We start from the raw sequence: 19749 nt of genomic DNA, 5'->3' as shown, positions 1-19749 counted from the left end.
TCGTAACCATGGCAGCACGGGTAGTGTTTAGTAATGGGAACAAACACGGTTCCCTGCCCCGCCACTCAAGCAGAAACTAACTTTAACATACACAAAGTTTTGAGGGGTAAGAAGAACTGGAGGACGTACTATACGGATCAGACTAAACGTTTATATCCAGAACAAAGTGGTACAAAGTAATGTGTTTGGCATCTAGAAATAATCCTCCTTTCATCTCACTCAATTCTCTCCCCCCCCCACCTTTACAGGGTAGTGGTACAGCCCCCTTGCAGCTGATGAATGCAGTCTGTACACCGGTTATGAATGGATTTGGAGGTCTGGAATGTCTACAAGTCATGTTCAATGATACTTCCCTTCCCCAGGATCTCCTCCAGGTTTGCCAGGTCTAGTTTTCAAAACCAGCCCAAAACTAACAAGAGTAGGGTTGCCACCTTTTCTGGAAAAAAGTACCGGCCTTCCTATATATTTATCTTTTTTCCCTATTTATAACATTGGGATCAACCATCATTTTTACCAGCCCTGCCGGTAAAATACCGGCCAGGTGGCAACCCTAGCCAAGAGGCATTCAAAAGTAGCCCAAAATAACACAACACGTGCATTGAAAAAAAAAGTCAAAAAATAAATGAATATATGTGAAAATACGGCTTTTTTAAATTTTCATTGATTTGCACATTTTTCCGTAAAGCAAAATTGGAAAGATTTGCCCCTTCACACTATTTATTGGGCTGGCGGGGGGCTGTTTGGGCCTCTGTATTCATGAAAAGCAAGGGCCTATTTGTGAAAAAACAATGCAAAATATTGCTTTAACTAGCCTCCCTTAATAAAAAACAAAATCACTCTGTGCTATGTTCTGAGTAGTTACTATGCACTGCCTCCTGGCAGCTTCATTGCTGGGAATCCCCACCCAATGTGTAATGTACACACCCACTAGCACTCCCCCAGCTTGCAGTGGCTTGCTTTGGTTTCCTTGGTTACTGGTCAGTTGTTGGCAGAACTTTGCTGGGACTTGGTTACTTGTAGAGAGCGAGCAGAATGGCTTTTAGGAGGAACTGGCAAACATGGGCAGCAGTCAGACCTGTGCCAGGTTAGTGTGTCACTGTTAAGCTCCTGTTATATGTCTGTCAGCAGAGTTACCGGGTGAGGGGAGTGTGGAGGCATGATTTCAGTACAGTGCTTTAATGCTTATGTTATTAATTGGAAAAAACACAGAAAACTATAGGAAGACTGATATTTTTGGCATCCCTAGAAGGAGTATTATTATTATTATTATGACCTTTTATGGATGTTAATAAATGTCATTTCAATTCCCTATAACTCACTGAACTTTGACAATGCAAATTTTGTAGCTCCCCAATTTAAAAAGCAACCGTGTGATGGGTATTTGGATCATATAATGAGGGACAAATTAGCCCAAACCCTCAACCTGCCCCAACCACTCCCAGTCTTCCCCAACATGCTCCTTTCTCATGAAGCATTCTCCTCTTGCAAGGCAGTGATTCGGGTCTGTCCCTTTATATACAGAACCTTTGCAGGGCTCTTAATTTGTCTTGCCATAGCTGCCATTATTTACACAGGCATGAGCTAATGCCAGTATTTAAGTTTAAAGGAGGGGACTCGGCATGCACCTGCAGGCTCAATGACAACCCTGGACCTGGTGATAACTTCGGGATTCCTACAGCAGGTTTGACTCCATAGGCATACCAGACTTACGTCCAATGGATCTGATGCAAACTGCGTTTTAAACACACCCTCTGAAAGGCAACCCCCACTCTAGAAATGCTAGTCACAACTTGCACTATGTGCCCATTTTGACACATTGAGTCCAGCTGCAACAACTCAGAGCATGGCTGAAATTACTGTACTCTAAAAGTTTGGGAAAGTAATTTCAGATTAAGTAGAAATACATGGTGTTTTGCATCTGAAATTGCAGTTTGCACACTGAACTTGTTCTTGTATATGATGCCACCACTAACTAACATATAGCAGACTTCACGGGGGGATCCAGGGGAGATGTGATCCCGGATGGTCTGCTGTATGTTTACAGGTCCCCACCACCACTTGTTGCACATAGTAAGGAAGCAAACTACTGGGGCACTCACACGAGTTGGCGGAGGGGTGCAAATGTTTGGCCTGGGGTTTGCAAGTTGATCGTGTCGCAACCCATGTCAGGACTCATAAAACTTTCCTGCGGGGGGAGGGGGCCAGGCGACAAATTGTATGCCACTGAATCCCATTTTCCAACTATAGAGAAAAATGTGGTGTCATGTGTGTAGTTGGTTAGCGATGAGCCTATAATGCCTTCTAGAGAAGTGGCCAAGTTAAGATGGTCCAGCAGTCCAAGAGGAGATGGCAGAGGTAAGGCAGTGGGTACTTGGTATTCATGTGCACCAAGAATGCTTTACTTCATGTGGGGAACTAAGCAGCTACTGAGCCTTAGAGGGACAGATAGAGACACAGTAGTTCCATAGTGGAGGAACCTGAAAGGCTTAGGCAAGTTATGGCTGCATTTGTGGCATAGGAATGCTGGCTGTGTGTAGCTGCAGAGCACTGTGGTATTAAAGCATTGAAAATAAACTAAACTAAGGGCTCCAGTTGCTCTTTAAAACTAACCGCACAAAGGAATTTGTAACTCTAATTATTTATAATCTCAGGGTCTACAATTACTCTGTAACTTATAAAGAGATACTGAAAGGGAAACTATACACCTGAACATCGCAAGACCTAAAGATACATCAGATAAACCAGCCTGTATGTATAAAACTACTATATATATATATATATATATATATATATATATATATATATATATATATATATATATATATATATATATAAAGACTTTTCAGAAAGAGCATACTTTTCTTGTTGTATATTCAATTGGATACAATTATTTGTTGGTTAAAGATTTATTCTAAAGGTATAGTTTTCCTTTAATGGCATGACACATTATGAGTGTATATATGTGTCTGTTTATATATCCCTGTATATGTATGTAGTGCTATATAAGATGTAAATTCATCTGTGTAGCTTGGAGCACCACATAGAGTAGAATGTATAAAATCCAATACTTTATTAATCCATTAAAAGTCAATATAGCCAATAGTGTACAAAACCATTACGCTTGACGCGTTTCGTAGCTCTCCGGCCACTTTCTCAAAAGCTTATATATATATATATATATATATATATATATATATATATATATATATATATATATATATATATATGATGTAAACACAGGCTTCCTGTTAATATAAATAAAACGAATGAGGATAATTAAACGCTATGAATTTTAATACACAGTTGGAGTGAGGTCCCTGCCCTGAGGGACTTACAATCTATACCGTGCTTTAAATACATCTTGACAAATGCCTGGGCACCTGGCAGATGTGTTTAAATGAATGCAATAAAGAAGGGGATCAATATGCTCTATGGAAGTGATAGGTCTGTATCACTGTTATTTTAGTTAGGGGTTCCCCAGATTTGGATTACAAATGCCTTTCCCACGTTCTCTACAAGTTCAAGGCTTTGAACAACTCCATTTGATTTTCCAGATTATAATATAATCTTGAAGCCAATGATTTTGTTTTCCTCCCTTATACCAACAGCAGCTCTTTAACTGAATTAAGCCCTGCAATAATGTGATGGTAGAGTGCACCTGATATGACAAAATGAAGGTGGATGTTTTTACTGAATCTGCTGAATCTAATGATGATGATTCTGGAGAGGAAGAAGAAGAGGATGAAAATGAGGTTGAATTAGAGGGCATCCCAGAAGTGACCACAAACCTTCCAGATGAACTGCAAGAAGTACTTACTGACAGCCAAGACCAACAGCCTAATGAACTGAAACAAACAAAGACAACACAGAAGAAATCAGGAGATGAATCGAAAAAGAAAAAAAGAAGAAAACAAAGGTATATTCTGCTATATACAGTATGTTCAGTCTAGGGGCAGATTAACTAAAGAGCGAAGCATAGTTTTGGTGAAAATCCACCAAAAAGACTATTCTCAGGGACATAACCAGTTTACTAAAACATGAGTAACACACTTAACTGGAAAAAACCTCAGCACTGTAGAAGTTTTGTGCCGTTTCACTAGGCAAATTTTCTTTTAGGCAAACAATTGTTAATCCGCTAATTTATTTTTAAGTGTGAAAGTTTCTATTCATTACCCTTTTCTGCCTTGCAGATTAACATCATGAAGCTACATCCTCAACATTATTATGTTATGACATCATATCCTGTATTCCAAAAGTCATAAAGACTGGTGTTTTTTCATATTTAAAGTAGGATTATGTTTACAAGTTGTAACTGTTAAACATATGTTATTTACACCTTTTTAACCATTTAACCATGCCACATTTGTTTTAGGGTGGGCTCATGTCTAGGACAATAGACAATCTCTGTATTCCTTTTGCTTCCTTGGACATTTTAATAAAAAGTGGCCACTTCCAGCAATGTAACCAACATCACTAATAAATACATAAATGTGACCTTTATATACTCATTGAATTTAAATTGAGGTTAAGTTAACAAAGTTTCGCAAGACAGAAAGTAACGCTAGAGAAAATTCGCTAAGAAATTTTCGCACTAACGAATCATCGCTGACGAAAGTACGCCAGCTTTCTTTCTTTACGCCGCATTCGTCATATAATAGCGTCTGATGTAGTTGTGCGAAGAATGAGGGAGCCTTCCGAAAAGTGAAAATTCTCACATAAGTAAATGTGCCCCTATGTGTGATATTTTCAGTAGCCATACAGTCCGTAATTGATATCCCTTTTCTATTTTAGGGTCCTTGGTATAAACTTAACCAACTGCAAGTATGAAAGTGGTAAGTATGGTTGCCAGAGCTCTGAGTTTGGTAGCTCCAGAGGCAAGATAATTAATCCCCTCCAACTCCAGGGTATTCCAGGAACCTATATTCTACCTGCTCCAGATGAGCTGCTGTTGTTCCAGCTACAGCCACGTATCGCTAACTATGACAGTAATGTAATTAAGGTCACAATTAATGGAAACAGCAAGTAATAGTTTTATTGAAGCATACATTTAGCAGGGACTCGTTACGATTTCCATTTACAGTGTTATACAATAAACATGCCAGCATAGCAATTTTAATCTTCCTGCATACCTAGCACAAAACTGTTACAGTGAGTAAATACTAGAGCATTTCTGTTGTAACACAAAAATCAAGCACTTAAAGCCTATTACTATTGCAATTGTGTTTCAGTCCACCGGGCTGCCAGACGCTGTGGGCTTAAAGAGGTTGGTGATGAAGAAGAGTGGACCATTTATTGGACAGACTGCTCTGTATCACTGGAACGTGTTATGGACATGAAGAGATTCCAGGTGATATTTCTAGAATAGGCCAGGGAAAGGTAACCTTTGGCAGCCTAGCACCTGCACCCCATAGGATCAAACAATGGCAGTCAGTCAGTGTAACAACAGTGTGTACCACTGGTGCCTGCAATAAATTCTGCATGATAGTCACACAAAACACACACAGTTTATTCAGTAGCCAGTTCATTATTGGATTAGAGACACATTATTGATTTTTAAATCAAAAAGATACTGGTATGTATAATAAATGCTTTGTTATTACTTCGTAAAGCTGTACAAGTATTCTGCCATCTATGTGAGGGATGTGGTACAGATATCCATAGGATATTTATGGCCCTCGGTCTACTCAGCCAGTCCATATACTTTTGTATACAATTTTGATTTCCATTATATCCAGCCCTGGAACTTAAGCAATATCAGATGACTGGTCCACTATATGGAAAAATTGTTCTGTGGGATTGAACCAAATTAAAGTGATTTTTCCTTTAACAGAAAATAAATCATTTCCCTGGTATGACTGAAATATGCAGGAAGGATCTTCTGGCAAGGAATATGAATAGACTGTCAAAGCTCTTTCCAAAAGAGTATAACATCTTTCCTCGAACGTGGTGCTTGCCTGCTGAGTGAGTTTTATCTGCGCAACAAAACCTTTCTTTCCGTCCAGCTTGATTAAAGGCATATAAGAATAGCACAGTTTAAATAAAAATATACATTCATATATACTACAGCTTGTAATGCTATAATTTAGATGTATCTGTTATCTCAGACCAGCCTCCTAATTTCAGCAGCCCTTCAACATATTTCTGTTTTACATATTGAACATACTGTACCAGTCCAGACGTTCAGCAGTTCTATTACAGTAACAGCCCATTCCTATAATATTGTCCACAGCAAATCCCCTTGCAGTACTAAAGAGATACAGTGGCATATCTAGGGCCATACTGTATTTAGTTTTGAAAATATTTAAAGTTTTATATCATTCCTTAATGAGGGATGCATTCAATTAATGTCAAAAATGATATACAGTAGTTGCAAACAAAGCAATAGGTAATAGGAAATAGTTTCCTAAATGTGGGATGAAGTCAATGAATGTCAGAAAACATATTGTTGTAAACATAACATAATCTATCAATGCTGGAGTGGCCTGATGTCTAATAGAATAGCCAGAACATAACTTTCTGATTTTCAGCTCTATAACTCTGAGTTAGACAGCAACTTGAAGGGGGGCCACATGGGACATAACTGTTCAGTGAGTTTACAATTGATCCTCAGCCTTCAGCCAATCTGTGGAAACCAAGAGAGCTGCAAAGCAGGAAATTGTGTTCTGGCTATTATGTTACACATTCAGTCACGCCAGCTTTTATACATTACATTTTTGGCAAACTAACTATATTAGATTTTTTTTTTTTTACACTGAACAATACATTTAAAGCTTCACATAACAGAAGATGAAAGATACATTAGAAACGTGTTTCCTCCTTTTTTTTTTTTTAAATGTACATTCTGTCAATGGTGCATAATATTTATCCATAAAGAAGCAGCCTAGGCTTATATTTTTACTGTACTGTGACTCTCTAGCTATAAGAAAAGGGGGTTACCTATGAAATGCATCAACTCCTCTCTATTCTTTCCTTAGTTATGGTGATCTCCAGGCCCATTGCCGCACAAAAAAAAACAGCACCTACATCTGTAAGCCTGACAGTGGCTGCCAGGGCCGGGGCATATTTCTTTCCAAGAACCTGAAGGATATAAATCACAGTGATAACATGATTTGTCAGCAGTACATTCCTAAAGTAAGACCGTGTGGATGTTTTGTAAAATCTTTAAAACAATGAGGAAGAAACATATACATATAACACTGTAATCATTTAGAACTGAAAAATGTCTTGTGGCCCCCTTATACCCCAGAACTTAGTGAAAGTTGGAGGGTGCTGAAAGCAAACTTAAGACTTTTAGGGGCAAATTCACTAAAGCGCGAAGCGGCTAACACTAGTGCAAATTCGCCAGCGTGACATAATTTAGTTACTTTGTCGATTTACTAACGGGTGCTGTCGTAAATTTGCTAGCGAAGTGGACCTACTCTAGCGCTACTTCGCACCCTTACGCCAGGCGAAGTTGCGCTATGGAGAAAGGACGTAACTACGCTAATTCACTAACTTGCGCATTTTACTGAACATTACCTCTTGCGCCAGACTTGCCTTCGCCACCTCAGACCAGGCGAAGTGCAATAGAATAGATAGGGCTTGCTTCAAAAAAAGTTGATAGTCCCAATAAACGCTGGCGTCTTTTACTTTTTGAAGGGTGATAAGCTGAAAAAGTTTTTCATAACATATGGCACCTAAAATATACAGTGGGTACATGTATAGGGCAAAATAACAACTCTATTTTATTTTATGAAGCTTTCCCAGGCTTGTGTAGTGTAATTTATTTTCTGCTACATTGTACTTTGTCTATTGTACTTTAACTTCACTTTGCTTGACAAAGTAACGCTAGTGCAACTTTGCTACCTTTCGCCACCCTGAGCGCAACTTCAGATTTTAGTGAATTAGAGGCACCCTGGCGAAACTTCGCCTGGCAAAGTGCGGCAAAGCCAACGCTGGCGCAACTTCGAAGATAAGTAAATTTGCCCCTTAGAGTTTCTAACGTTATTTCCTAACGTTTATTTCTCTGTTTATCTATGGCTCCCTATATATATTAGCCATTTATTAATGCTTCCAGTAATATGGGCAACACATATGTGTTTACCCCAAATCTCACCTTAATTAGTCAAGATAGAATTTAAGACAACAAATAGGCATTCTTTTCATATTCCATCTTAATGGGCAATCCCTGGCCAACTCCACTCTTAAAAAAATAAACAACAGTTTAGGTAAATGCTGTGGTTTTCCATTTCCAATTTAGTGTTTGAATTGGGGCTTGCCAAATAAAGGGCTTTATTCGCCCATGCATATTATACAGTAAGTTAGACAAATATTTATTATTCTGGTTTTCTAGTTTAGCAAATAGTTTTACCAGGTTTAGGTCTAGGTTTAAAAATGATTTTGTCATACTTTAGGTCAGACAACGCAGACTGCTTATACACCTGATGGCAGTTACAACTCAGAGCTTTTAATTGTTAAGAAGTCTTTAAGCAAATTGCTTTGCGGGCTGGATATCTTGTTATACTGTCCTGATATTGCTGTTTTACTACTTCCCTTATTTTATTGCATGCAGCCATTCCTCATCGATGGATTCAAATTTGACCTTCGAATATATGTCCTTGTCACGTCCTGTGAACCCCTGCGTATTTTCGTCTACAAAGAAGGGCTGGCGCGTTTTGCAACAATGAATTATGTAGAACCCAGTCACAGTAATCTGGTAAAAAGAAGGTTCCTTAAAATAGCTTCTAACATTGATCATTTATCAGGCACCAATTTTTGGCTGCATTTAATGGTCCATGTGGGTTATGTCTTAAATTTTTTATTTTAAAACACATCATACATATATTGTTGCCTGTTAAATGAAGGACATTCTCGTGCCACTTTTAAACAAATAATGCTTTATTTAATGCAAATTTAGAAAGTACACACACTAGCACTTTTCCTTGCAATTTAACAATTAGAAACCACACATTTTCTGGAGTCTTTGAATGGCATTCTTATGAATGGACAGATTATGAAGTTAAATAACGGTAAAAAGTCAGAACAACCTCGTACTATGTATTACTGAAAATGTATACTAAATAAATGTGGTTATCAGCAAATTTATTTGAATTGTTTATATATTCTTTATGGGCTACTCATTGCTCAGTTCCTGTGTATGATGTACACTAGGGTAGAGGCGCTGAGCAAACAAAACAGTGAAGGACTCTGAGGGTTGAAAGTGGGACACGGAGACTTTTCTTTGCTTGCTTTGTAGTAATCACTGGCAAATATACCGACTGGACCTCCTTTAAACAATAATATATGAGGGCATATGTGGAGAAGGAATGTTCTGTGTGAACAATAAATTATACTATCACATTGTACTATGTATAAGCATTAAGGCTAAATCATACTTGTCATTAGACCATGTTTTACTTGTTTGCAAACAAAACAAAATGTGAATTATATTTTTTACAGGATGACGTCTGCATGCATCTTACCAATTATGCAATCAATAAACATAACGAGAACTTTATCAGAGATGATTTGACAGGAAGTAAAAGGTGAGATAAACATTATAAAAAATATGTCATTCCATTCTTCATCCTTTAATACTCCACATTCTTCAAAAATCCTCCAATTTTTAGTACAAGCCATTGAAATCATAGGGTTTGCCAGGACAAATCACAGACATATCCTTATATATCTTTGTGCTAGTCACCCCATCATGTTGTCTTATTGCAGAGGATTATCACACTGATAATTGAAAATTGATAGAGGCATGAATTACAGGTCTCATTTTGTTTCTTGGGAACAGTTCAAATTTACTTGTGTCCTTATATACTTGCATAAAGAGCATAGACAGTGGAGCAGACATCCCTCCTATTGAATTACTTTTGGTACACCAACATGTACAATCTATTGGCCATGAGGTATACCATTGAGTAGCTGGGAGGCATGTGTGCATGCTGGGTAAACAATATAAAAATGTCAACTTGTGTCATCCTGCCATCTGTAAACAGCATTTTCAAAGGAATAAGGCAAGCCTGCAACATTACAATGAGGTAACATAGGTGAGGGGGACAGAAGGACAAATGCCGAGCTACAGAGCAACTTTATTGCAACCCACATGTGGTTACTGTTGCAGTAATTCTGTGTTTGTCCTTCTGTCCCCCTCACCTACGTTACCTGTTGGATTATATGGTGTTTAAAATGGAGCACCAGTGGGACAAAGACAGGGCACACTATTTTCATTTCTCTTATATATATGTATAATCCCACTACAACATTGCTTTCATTGACCATTTTCATTAGCCAAATAGAATGTGAAAATACTAAGAACAATACCCTTTATTGTTAAGTATGTATTGTTAAGTAACCTGTACCCCTGTCTTATATGGTAACAATCTTATTTCTCTTCTATTAGGAAACTTTCCACGCTGAACACATGGCTGGAGAACAATCACTATAACACATGCAAACTCTGGGAGGACATTGATGATGTTATTATTAAGACTCTCATTTCTGCTCACCCTATCCTAAAGCACAACTATCGCACTTGTTTCCCAAATCATGTTGCTGGTAGTGCTTGCTTTGAGATACTGGGGTTTGATATTCTACTCGACAAAAAATTAAAGCCTTGGCTTATAGAGGTAAAATAAATGTGTTATTCTTTGTAAGTAAACAAAAGAGAGATATTTGACTTACTAGTACACAGAATGGCTGGAAATGTTATCTGAAGCAAAGAGGCTGCCTGGAACCATTACAATTATTATTTTTTCCTTTGATTTATATTGAAACTCAATACAAATAATAGGTAGCTGTAGAATTGTAAATTACATTTGTATGCTAAAGCTGAACAAACGCTGATTTGCTCAATTAAGCAGGATTATTTAAGTGATCATAAAAATGCACAAGTCTTGAACAAAAATAAAGCAAGCAGGCAATCTTAGTACAGGGATGTTCATATGAAGCCATGTGGGCAAGACATGGTTGCATTCATAGTCATCTACCACACAAGGACAAGACATGGAGTAGCTTGAATTTCCCTGTTTTGCTCAAGAAATAACAAAACCATAGATTTTTAAGAAACATATGGATAGATGTATGTGTGTGTTTTTTAATTTTCTACCAGTCAGGGTCCTTCTATGTGTTGGAAGGGTTGTCACATTTTCTATTATTATTTTTACCATAAGGGTGCTTTGGTTCTCTGCCACTTTCTGTGAATAGGCATTTAGGGGTATGGCAAACTGGGTGTTCTATTTTCTGGGGGCAATAAAGCACCTGAAAATACTTGAATTGAAAATGCCTTGAATTGCTGCATGTAAAGCGTTTTAAATGTGGCGATAAAATGAATCCAGAGCGGCAGGTGTTCTCAGGTGCTTCATCGCCCATGGGAGAGGAGATATCCCTTTTAGTACCAAGCAGTGAATAAAATGAGTGGCAGCCCAGCTCCCTGTCTGCTGCAGTACTGCAAAATTTGACGATATCACAGTTAACTCTGATCTGAATACTCCTACAGGGATGTAGTGATGACAATGAAATTGTTGGGCAGATTATATATAATACTGCAATATATGGGCAAACAATACTTGTTTTGTATAAAAGGGGGACATTCACAGATAGAGGCTGGATCTGGTAGTATTTTTTTAAAAAAGTATGTATTTTTCTGTTTGAAAAGGTGAATCACTCCCCTAGTTTTACAACTGACTCCATCTTGGACAAGGAGGTCAAGGACCCTCTGATTCAGGACACACTTAATTTAATCAACCTCCGTGCTTGTGACAAGAGAAAAGTTCTTGAGGAGGATAAACGGCGAGTCAAAGAGCGTTTATTTCAGCGGAATCTACCTCGAGAAACTCGGTGGGCAAAATACATCTCAAAAAATAGAAACCACAAAAAGTATTTTGTAGAAACTGGAGTATTTCATTAATCTGCAAAAAAATAACAGAAATGGGGTTAGGTTGGTGGCCCCAGCTTTAGTAATAATATCAGGGTGCATGTTATGTGGGGGGATTAAAGCCTTTAAAATAATATGAACACATAAATATGGCCCCCTTTGGATGCACTGCATAGTAAAGTAAAGAACGAAAAGCTTTATTTATAGTATAATTGATAGCTATGTATTAGCAGCAGTTCCAGAGCCTGATAACAAAAATGCTCGGCTGTCTTATACCTGTTCTCTGAACACAGGCGGGAACAGTTGGAAACCTCTCAGGCCTCTTGGCTGGCACAAATGGAAAAGTATGAGGAAAGCCATCTTGGAGGGTATCGGCGAATTTACCCAAAAGCTGAAGGAGAGGTGTATGAAAAGTTCTTCAAACACAGTGGGTCTCTCTTCCAAGAGACTGCAGCTTCAAAGGCAAGAGAGGAGTGTGCAAGGTATGATGTAAAAACAAAATGGCTGGTTGTGAGCAATGATTCAGCAATTCCTATATGTCAATCTGCATTGTATATTGTGGCTAATGTACTCCTTCAACTTTATGGGGTATATTTATCAAAGAGTGAAGTTAAAGATTGCTACAGTCTGCTAGAGTGAAGTTTCACCTCTCTCCATTAATTTCTATGGGATTTTGAAAGGCATATTTATCAAAGGATTAACTTTCACCCATTGATATATACGCTGTTAAAAAATGGGAGACATATATTAATGATGTATTTGATGAGGAGCAAGCATGCACCAGAAGATGTAATGGTTATAATTAAGGGCAGAATGTTTGGCGTGGATGGAATTAACAAGGTGGTCAAATATGATTTAAAAATGTAGCTGAAATGTATCTGGTATTGTCAATAGTGAACATTATCATTAGCTTATCAGATACTACAGTATGTAGTTTATTGCTTGTTCAGTGGTGCATTAGTTTATACTCTTTTTCATTTATGTATGAATAGGCACCCATGAGCAAAAATCACAGTATTCACATTAGCACCTGACACTAGCACTACATCTTGGTAGAAGAACTTTATTTCCAAGGTATTTATTGGTGAATTTTTATCTAACAGGCAACAGTTAGAGGAACTGCGTATAAAGAAGGAACAACTGGAAACACCTTTTGGGAAAAAGAAGAGAGAGACGAAAGACATTTTGCAGGGAGAGTCAGCAGGAGAAAAAGCCTCAAAGCCCAAAGTGATGAAGAGATCTGTGATTCGCAGTACATCTGCTCACTACAGATACGTGGAAAAAAAGGTATTTTGCTGACATCACACAGAACCAGTATTTAGGAAACAACAAAGTGAATGTAGTGAGCAAAGCCCTGCAGAGTGTAATAACCAAAAGCACTCTCACATAAAGGGGAATTCTGGAAGCAATGCACCAAGGGGCCTATTTATCATGCTGTGTAATACACTGGAGAAAAACATTACCACCGATGTTGCCCATAGCAACCAATTAACAATTAGATGTCAGCTACAAGTTAGAAAATAAAAGCAACGATCCGTGATGTTTTACACAGCAAAATAAATGGGCCCCTAAATGTGAGTCTGTAACCATTTTACAGTGAGACAGACTGGGATTACATGGAAACGTGCATCCAGGGCAATGTACATAGCTAGCTTACAGGCTGTAATAAGCAGGTGCTGATATTCCAAAATTTTCTACATTTTCAAGATTCTTTATTAATGTCTTGATTCTTCTATGAATATCACAGGAGGTCAGATATGATACTATGAAACCTGTGGACATTGATGAGAAAGAAGAACGAGAAAGGCTCCAAAGTCTGCAACAAAGAGAGAGACTAATCTATGAACTTGGTATTGTGGATCAGGTGCATAGAGTGCTGAGCCTTGTAGATCATGGCACTTCGGACCTCCAAGCAATTGAACACTACCTTGGTGAATCACAGCCAAGAAACCAGGTATGCTTTAATATTAGAAAGCATGTAAACGTGCTTTTGAGTTCCTGATAGGGGCCCCACTGGTTCTGCTTTGAGTCCAGCTATTGTTTGCTTACCCAGTTTAGAAACAAGCAATAAACTCTTTCAAAGATTACTGCTGGTATCTGTATCTGGTATGGTATCTATGCAGCTTCATTGTAGCTGGCTGCAGAAATCCGTGTCCCTCACTTTGGAAGTATGAATATAGTACCTTATGAACTAATAAATCAAGCCCAATCAGATTTAAAGAGATACTAACACCAGTAATCATAAATTGCTTTTGAAAGCTACTTATAACTTTGCCATAAAGTATTTGCACAATGCTTTTATATTACCTGTCTGATGCCCCATGTTCCTGTATGAGGGGGCTGCCATATTTGTGCAGCAGGAGTCCGTTAGCATTAGAAACTTTAACTGACAGGCTGAGATGGGACAGTCAGGTTGGCAAAACAGTCAGATTTAGGAACTTCAATTAACAATTACTTACAACAACAAACCTCTCAGCAAAAAATGATGAATGTGATCTATAGGTAACTTTTAATATACATTTTAACAAGTAGTTTTTTGTGTCAGTATAACTTTAATGTGTTTGTGATGGAGCCTTTGAGTTATAGGCATTAGGGTATGTACATAACATGCACCGTTTTGCTTGAACACCCATGATTTATGAAGATACAAGCTATAGTTAACGTAATATAAACAACCCAAAGAAGTGTACATTTTGTTTCAGGCTTTAACTCTTTTTCCCCATTTATTACCAGCATGCAGAAGGTTTTATTAGGTACCAAGACCCAGAAGCTATTATTCCCCTGAATCCAGTGTTCTTTCAAGGAGCATCATCCACAGAAACAAAACAGCTTAGCAGCCATGGAACCTTTAGTGGTTTACCTTTTGGGAACCCAGCATATTTTCCTGGCTTCACATCCTTGGTTGTACCTCCTCCCTCAACGCAGCTGTTAATGAGGAGACATGGCGATAATAAAAAACTAACTTGGACTGGACTTCAGTGTGAGCTGGCCTCTGCAGCTAAAAGTGAAATGTATTTAAAGCCATTGAAAGGATTAACTAACACAGACCAGTGCCAAAGTGCCAAAAACAAGATGGAGTCCAGTAAGCTTATTTAATTTTTTATTTCATAGTCACTGATATTATTAGTTATAGCTTACTCCATCATATTTCCCTGCATGTGATACTGATACATGGAGAAATGCCCCCAGAATGAGGCTTAATTTACAATTCCCCACGCAGTGTGCAAAAAAAGGCCGTGACTTGCAAAGTGCAAAAAAAGGCTGTGACTTGCAGACTTTCTGCTTCTTCTGAATTGGTCAGGATCCACTTTCCTGATTAGACAATGTAAGAGGCAGGTCAAATAATTGTAATACCCCAGTGAGGAAGCCTGTTGAGTGCAGCTAATCTCTATAGGGGTAATTTATGTCCTCCTAGGCAGTGTGCAAAGTGCAAAAAAGTATGTAGCATGGCCATTTTTTGCACTTTGCACACTGCCTCCCTGGCTTGTCCAATTGGCTCCAAAACTGAGCAAATGGAGCTCCAAAACCTGTGGCTGCCTCAAAAAATATAGCACTGATTGCATTTGTCAGCATATAGCTGGAGGATGGGCATTGTGACGTGCAAATAAAAACAGAGTTGGCCTGTGCCTCCCGATGCTGCGTTCTGCTTCTTTCAATCCATCACAAGGAGCGGAGTGCAGCATTCCCCCAGGGAAAAGTAAATGACCCCCTATGTGTTTTTTAAGTCTACAAGCTTTTCATGCAATTAATGTTACAGACAATAATTCGTTTGTTACAGAAAACATTAATGAATTGTATTCAAAAATGTATTATATTAATTTACTAATAATTTAAAACATGCCTAAAAACTATATGTAATGTCCAGTAGCGATATCCTGCCAAAATATTTACTTATATTTTGAAAACTTGTCTTTGCTCATCTCTTGAAATACAGTAGTTCTATATAGCCTTTCTCTTTACACTTTTCAGATAGGGGGTCACTGACCCTGGCAGCAGAGAAAAGCATTGCTCCACAAGGCTTCAATTGAATTGCTATTGCAGCTTACATTTCTATTCAGACCCTCTCCAATTATCTTCCGGTCATGCACACCACTGTCTGGCTGCTATGGTAAATTGTATTCTAGCAACCAGATTGCTGCTGAAATTCCATTCTAAAATGCTTCTGAACAAAAAGCTATATAATTGAAAATTCACGAAAAAAATAAAAATGACGATGACTTGCAAATTTACTCGGAATATCAATAATGATTTTTTTTTCTCCCAACAGGACTTCTAGCTAATAAGAAGCTAATCCGGTATGGTTCTGTCTCTGGAACTCTTATCAATCCTATAATTCCACCTTCTACAGCCTCCACATTACCTTCAGTCACTGGGACGTTTTCAGCAGATCAGCCCTTAGCAGTAGTCGCATCATCTGCTCCATTTGCACAGCGCATTGATCATGCCAGGCAACACAGACGAGGAAACTTTCACATTAAATAACATATAACTGCAATTCTTCCACATTCTTGAAAAAAGATTTCTCTCGGAAATGTGCCAAAAGTCATTATGTATTGTTCCTTTAATGCATTTTAATTTGCCTTGTGCTTCTGTGGAAAAACTCAACTGGCTGCCACCTCAGCAGCTGGTAATCTAGAACTCCCATCATATAGGAGCTGTAACATTAAAACAAGCAGATGCAAATTGTGGCTTTCACAAAGCAGGTGTCATTTTACTCCAAAGTGGTAACCAGCAGTGACCAATTAGACTTTTGCTTTATATAGGGCACCATACCCAAGCTGTAATCAGGCTGGGGGCCAAATACTGCATCAGGCAATGCATCTATGGAGTAAAGGTGGCCATAGATTTTTTTTTTTTATCGTGAGACAACGATTATCTTAAAACGATCGTTTAAATGTACGATTTGTCCATCAACTAAAAAGACCATTTCAAGCGATATTGCCAGAAAAACTGAGGGGAGCTGCCTGCTTGGCCCTGCAAACATAGATAGATCGCACTGGGACCGATACATTTTTTTTAACCTGGCCGATCAAATTTCTGACAGATCATAAAATGCACGATCGTTCGATTCCCACTAACCTCACAATAATTTGACGGATGGTTGGATTGCACTGCAATCGATCGTTCACCAATGAAAAATCTTTGCGTCTATGGGGACCTTTAGACTGACAATCCACTGAGCTCCTCCCACTTACATATATGCCAAAGCCAACATCAGGCTGGAGTTCTGTGGGACCTCCAGAGAATCAGACCTACAGGTATAGCCCCCCCTGCCACCAAACATTGTCCCAAACCTCATTCCCCCCATGTGCAGGTCTCTGCTACCACACCTACCTCCAAACACTTCAAGGTACTTCTGCACATGTCTAGCAAGGCCACCACCCCCAACACACCACAAGACTAGTAGCAGGGGCTGGCTGCAGGACCAGCCTGGGGTCCCACATGGATTTTTCATAGTATCCAGGTGGGCAAGTCCAAGTACACCTGGAAGGACTTTGAACATTACAATTTTCATACAGGCTGTCATTGGTAGGATTGTGAGTAGGTCTTTTAAAACCTCATTCCAAAGGCTTCAGATGACCTGATGGTCAGCAATTAATTCAAAAACTTTACTGTAGCTGAGCAGTTAGTGCAATTTGCTGATTGGATGCTATGTGTTACTGCATTGCATTGAATCTGTCACAAGTTAACTAACATCTGTTAAATATGTTCTAAAAAGACACTGCAAGAGTGAATATAGAACAGTCAATCATTGTAAAGTAAAGATTAGAGGGGTTATTTATTAAAGGTCGAGCTGTGTTTTTCCGAAAAAATGTTTGTTTGAGGAACGTTTCAGTAAAAAACTCAAATTTTTCAGAATAAAAAAAAAAACTCAAATTTTCCCAAATTTATTATGCCCTGAAGCTGCAAAAAGCCCAATTCCAAAAATACTCCAGCTTAAACCTGTCGAGGTCATGTAGAAGTCAATGACAGATCCCTTGAACCATTTGAAGATGTTTTTTCAGTGTTTTGAGCTCGATCAATTCGAGGTATTCAAGGTTTTTTCATCAATAAATCAATCAATTAGAGTATTCAAGTTATTCCCTCCAATTGCATTGATTTGAGTTTTTAACATTCAGTTTTTTTTATAAATAAGCAAACATTCAAGTTGTAAGTTTATTCAAGGAACAAAAAAACTCAGGAACTCGACCTTTGATAAATAACCCTCAGATGTTGCAGAGAGATGCTTTTTCATCTCACACAATTATATATGTATGTTGCACTAATGACATCTGCATACCTTAATGCTGATATTCATTCTTCTGTTTTCCACTTCTTGTACTACAGCCTATGAATTGCAAAATTCACTGTATATTAATTAAAATATGTGCAAATATTATTAAGAATAATTATTATTAAATTACCTTATATTGTGTAGGAGTTACTAACTATAGTTTGAAGGGGACAAGTTGGCAACTAATAGCAGCATGTGGCTAGCTTTAGTGCAAAGACTTGGATTTATGTTTTGCTGATATTTATTGCTGAAAACGGGATTCAAGTGTTGACCTCCATACTCAAAGATCCAGTTAGTTTATGATAGGCAATGTATTCAAAGATATTATTTTTTTCCCAACAGAAATATTCGAACCTGTCTAATAGACTAAATGACCAATCGACAAAAATTGTACGAAACTTTGTTTCATGCTATTATATCTGCGTGTATATCAGCTTAAAGGAGAATTCAAATATTTTCCAAAAAAAACCCTACCCCCACCCCACGTAGACCTCCTCTCCTCCTCCCCCCAGTCTAGCTGCCCTCGGGGAAATGCCCCTAACTTTATACTTACCCCTCGGCGCAGATTCAGGCAACGGAGTTCACCGTAGCCATCCTCCGGATCATCGGTAAGCTGAGTGATAGACCGGCGAAGTGGCGCTTGCGCAGTTGGAGCAATTTACTGGCTTGCGACAACTGTGCATGCGCCCAAAATGGACAGAAATTGCAGAGGAAGAAGACACAAAGATGACTGCAGTGAATTTAGGGGCAAGTTAGGGGCATTTCTCCAGGGGGCAGCTAGGTTGAGGGGGAGGAGGGTCTACATGGGGTGGGTGGTAGCGTTTTTTTTTTTTTTTGGAAAATGGTTGAATTCTCCTTTAAAGGAGAATTCAACCCCCTAGGCTCAAAAATCCCCCTAACTTGTTACTTACCCCTCCTTCTAGGTCCTCTCCAGCGGAGTTCACGGCAGCCATCTTCTCCCAAGCGGTCTTCTTCCTGTAATCATCTGCATTTGGTGGCGCATGCGCAGTAGGAGGCATTTGCCGGCTCGGATCTACTGCGCATGCGCCGAAAATCACGAAGTTTCCGAAAAAGAAATCGGAAAGTTCGTGACTTTAGGGCGCATGCGCAGTTGGAGGCATTTGCCGGTACAGAGCTACTGCGCATGCACCCGAAAGTCACAAAGTTTCCGATTTCTTTTTCTGAAACTTTGTGACTTTCGGAGCATGTGCAGTAGATGCTAACCGGCAAATGCCTCCTACTGAGCATGCACCACCAAATGCCAATGACTACAGGAAGAAGACCGCTTGGGAGATAATGGCTGCAGTGAACTCCACTGGAGAGGACCTAGAAGGAGGGGTAAGTAAATTAAGGCAATTTGCCCGGGGGGGAGGGGGCCTATGCAGGGGAGGGCTTTTTGCGCCTACTTTGGTGGTTGAATTCTCCTTTAAAGCAGTTGTCCAGCTTCCAAACACTTTTTTCAGTTCAGTTATCAACAGCTGCCTTTAATGAAACTCAGGGATTCTGTTCAACTGGGACAAAGATAACACGTGTATCAACTAAATGTATCAATTTAAAACAGTTACAGAGTCGGCGACCCTCCCCAGCTGCTTTAGAAGGTGAAAAATTAAACTTT

General features: G+C 38.8%; 1 protein-coding gene across 3 annotated transcripts; it reads left to right on the top strand.

The window, feature by feature from the left end:
* The first annotated feature begins 95 nt into the window (after positions 1-95).
* ttll13p.L lies at positions 96-17753 on the top strand. Of its 3 annotated transcripts, none has more exons than XM_041586833.1 (15): positions 96-374; positions 3609-3916; positions 4792-4832; positions 5229-5347; positions 5831-5961; positions 6975-7131; positions 8552-8695; positions 9439-9524; positions 10388-10613; positions 11642-11823; positions 12154-12342; positions 12964-13147; positions 13608-13814; positions 14594-14942; positions 16128-17753. In XM_041586833.1, exons 2-15 carry the CDS (start codon positions 3672-3674, stop codon positions 16340-16342), a joined length of 2475 nt encoding a protein of 824 aa, XP_041442767.1. In that variant the 5' UTR covers positions 96-374; positions 3609-3671; the 3' UTR covers positions 16343-17753. The 3 variants fall into 3 exon arrangements, with proteins under 3 accessions (XP_041442767.1, XP_018108675.1, XP_018108674.1); XM_018253186.2 differs by lacking the exon at positions 96-374 and adding an exon at positions 827-1084 and having other exon boundaries at positions 3612-3916; XM_018253185.2 differs by lacking the exon at positions 96-374 and adding an exon at positions 827-1084.
* The last annotated feature ends 1996 nt before the right edge of the window (positions 17754-19749 follow it).

This window comes from Xenopus laevis, chromosome 3L, assembly GCF_017654675.1.
Source record: "Xenopus laevis strain J_2021 chromosome 3L, Xenopus_laevis_v10.1, whole genome shotgun sequence".
Lineage (NCBI taxonomy): Eukaryota > Metazoa > Chordata > Amphibia > Anura > Pipidae > Xenopus > Xenopus laevis.
This window is presented reverse-complemented; position numbering and strand designations above follow the sequence as displayed.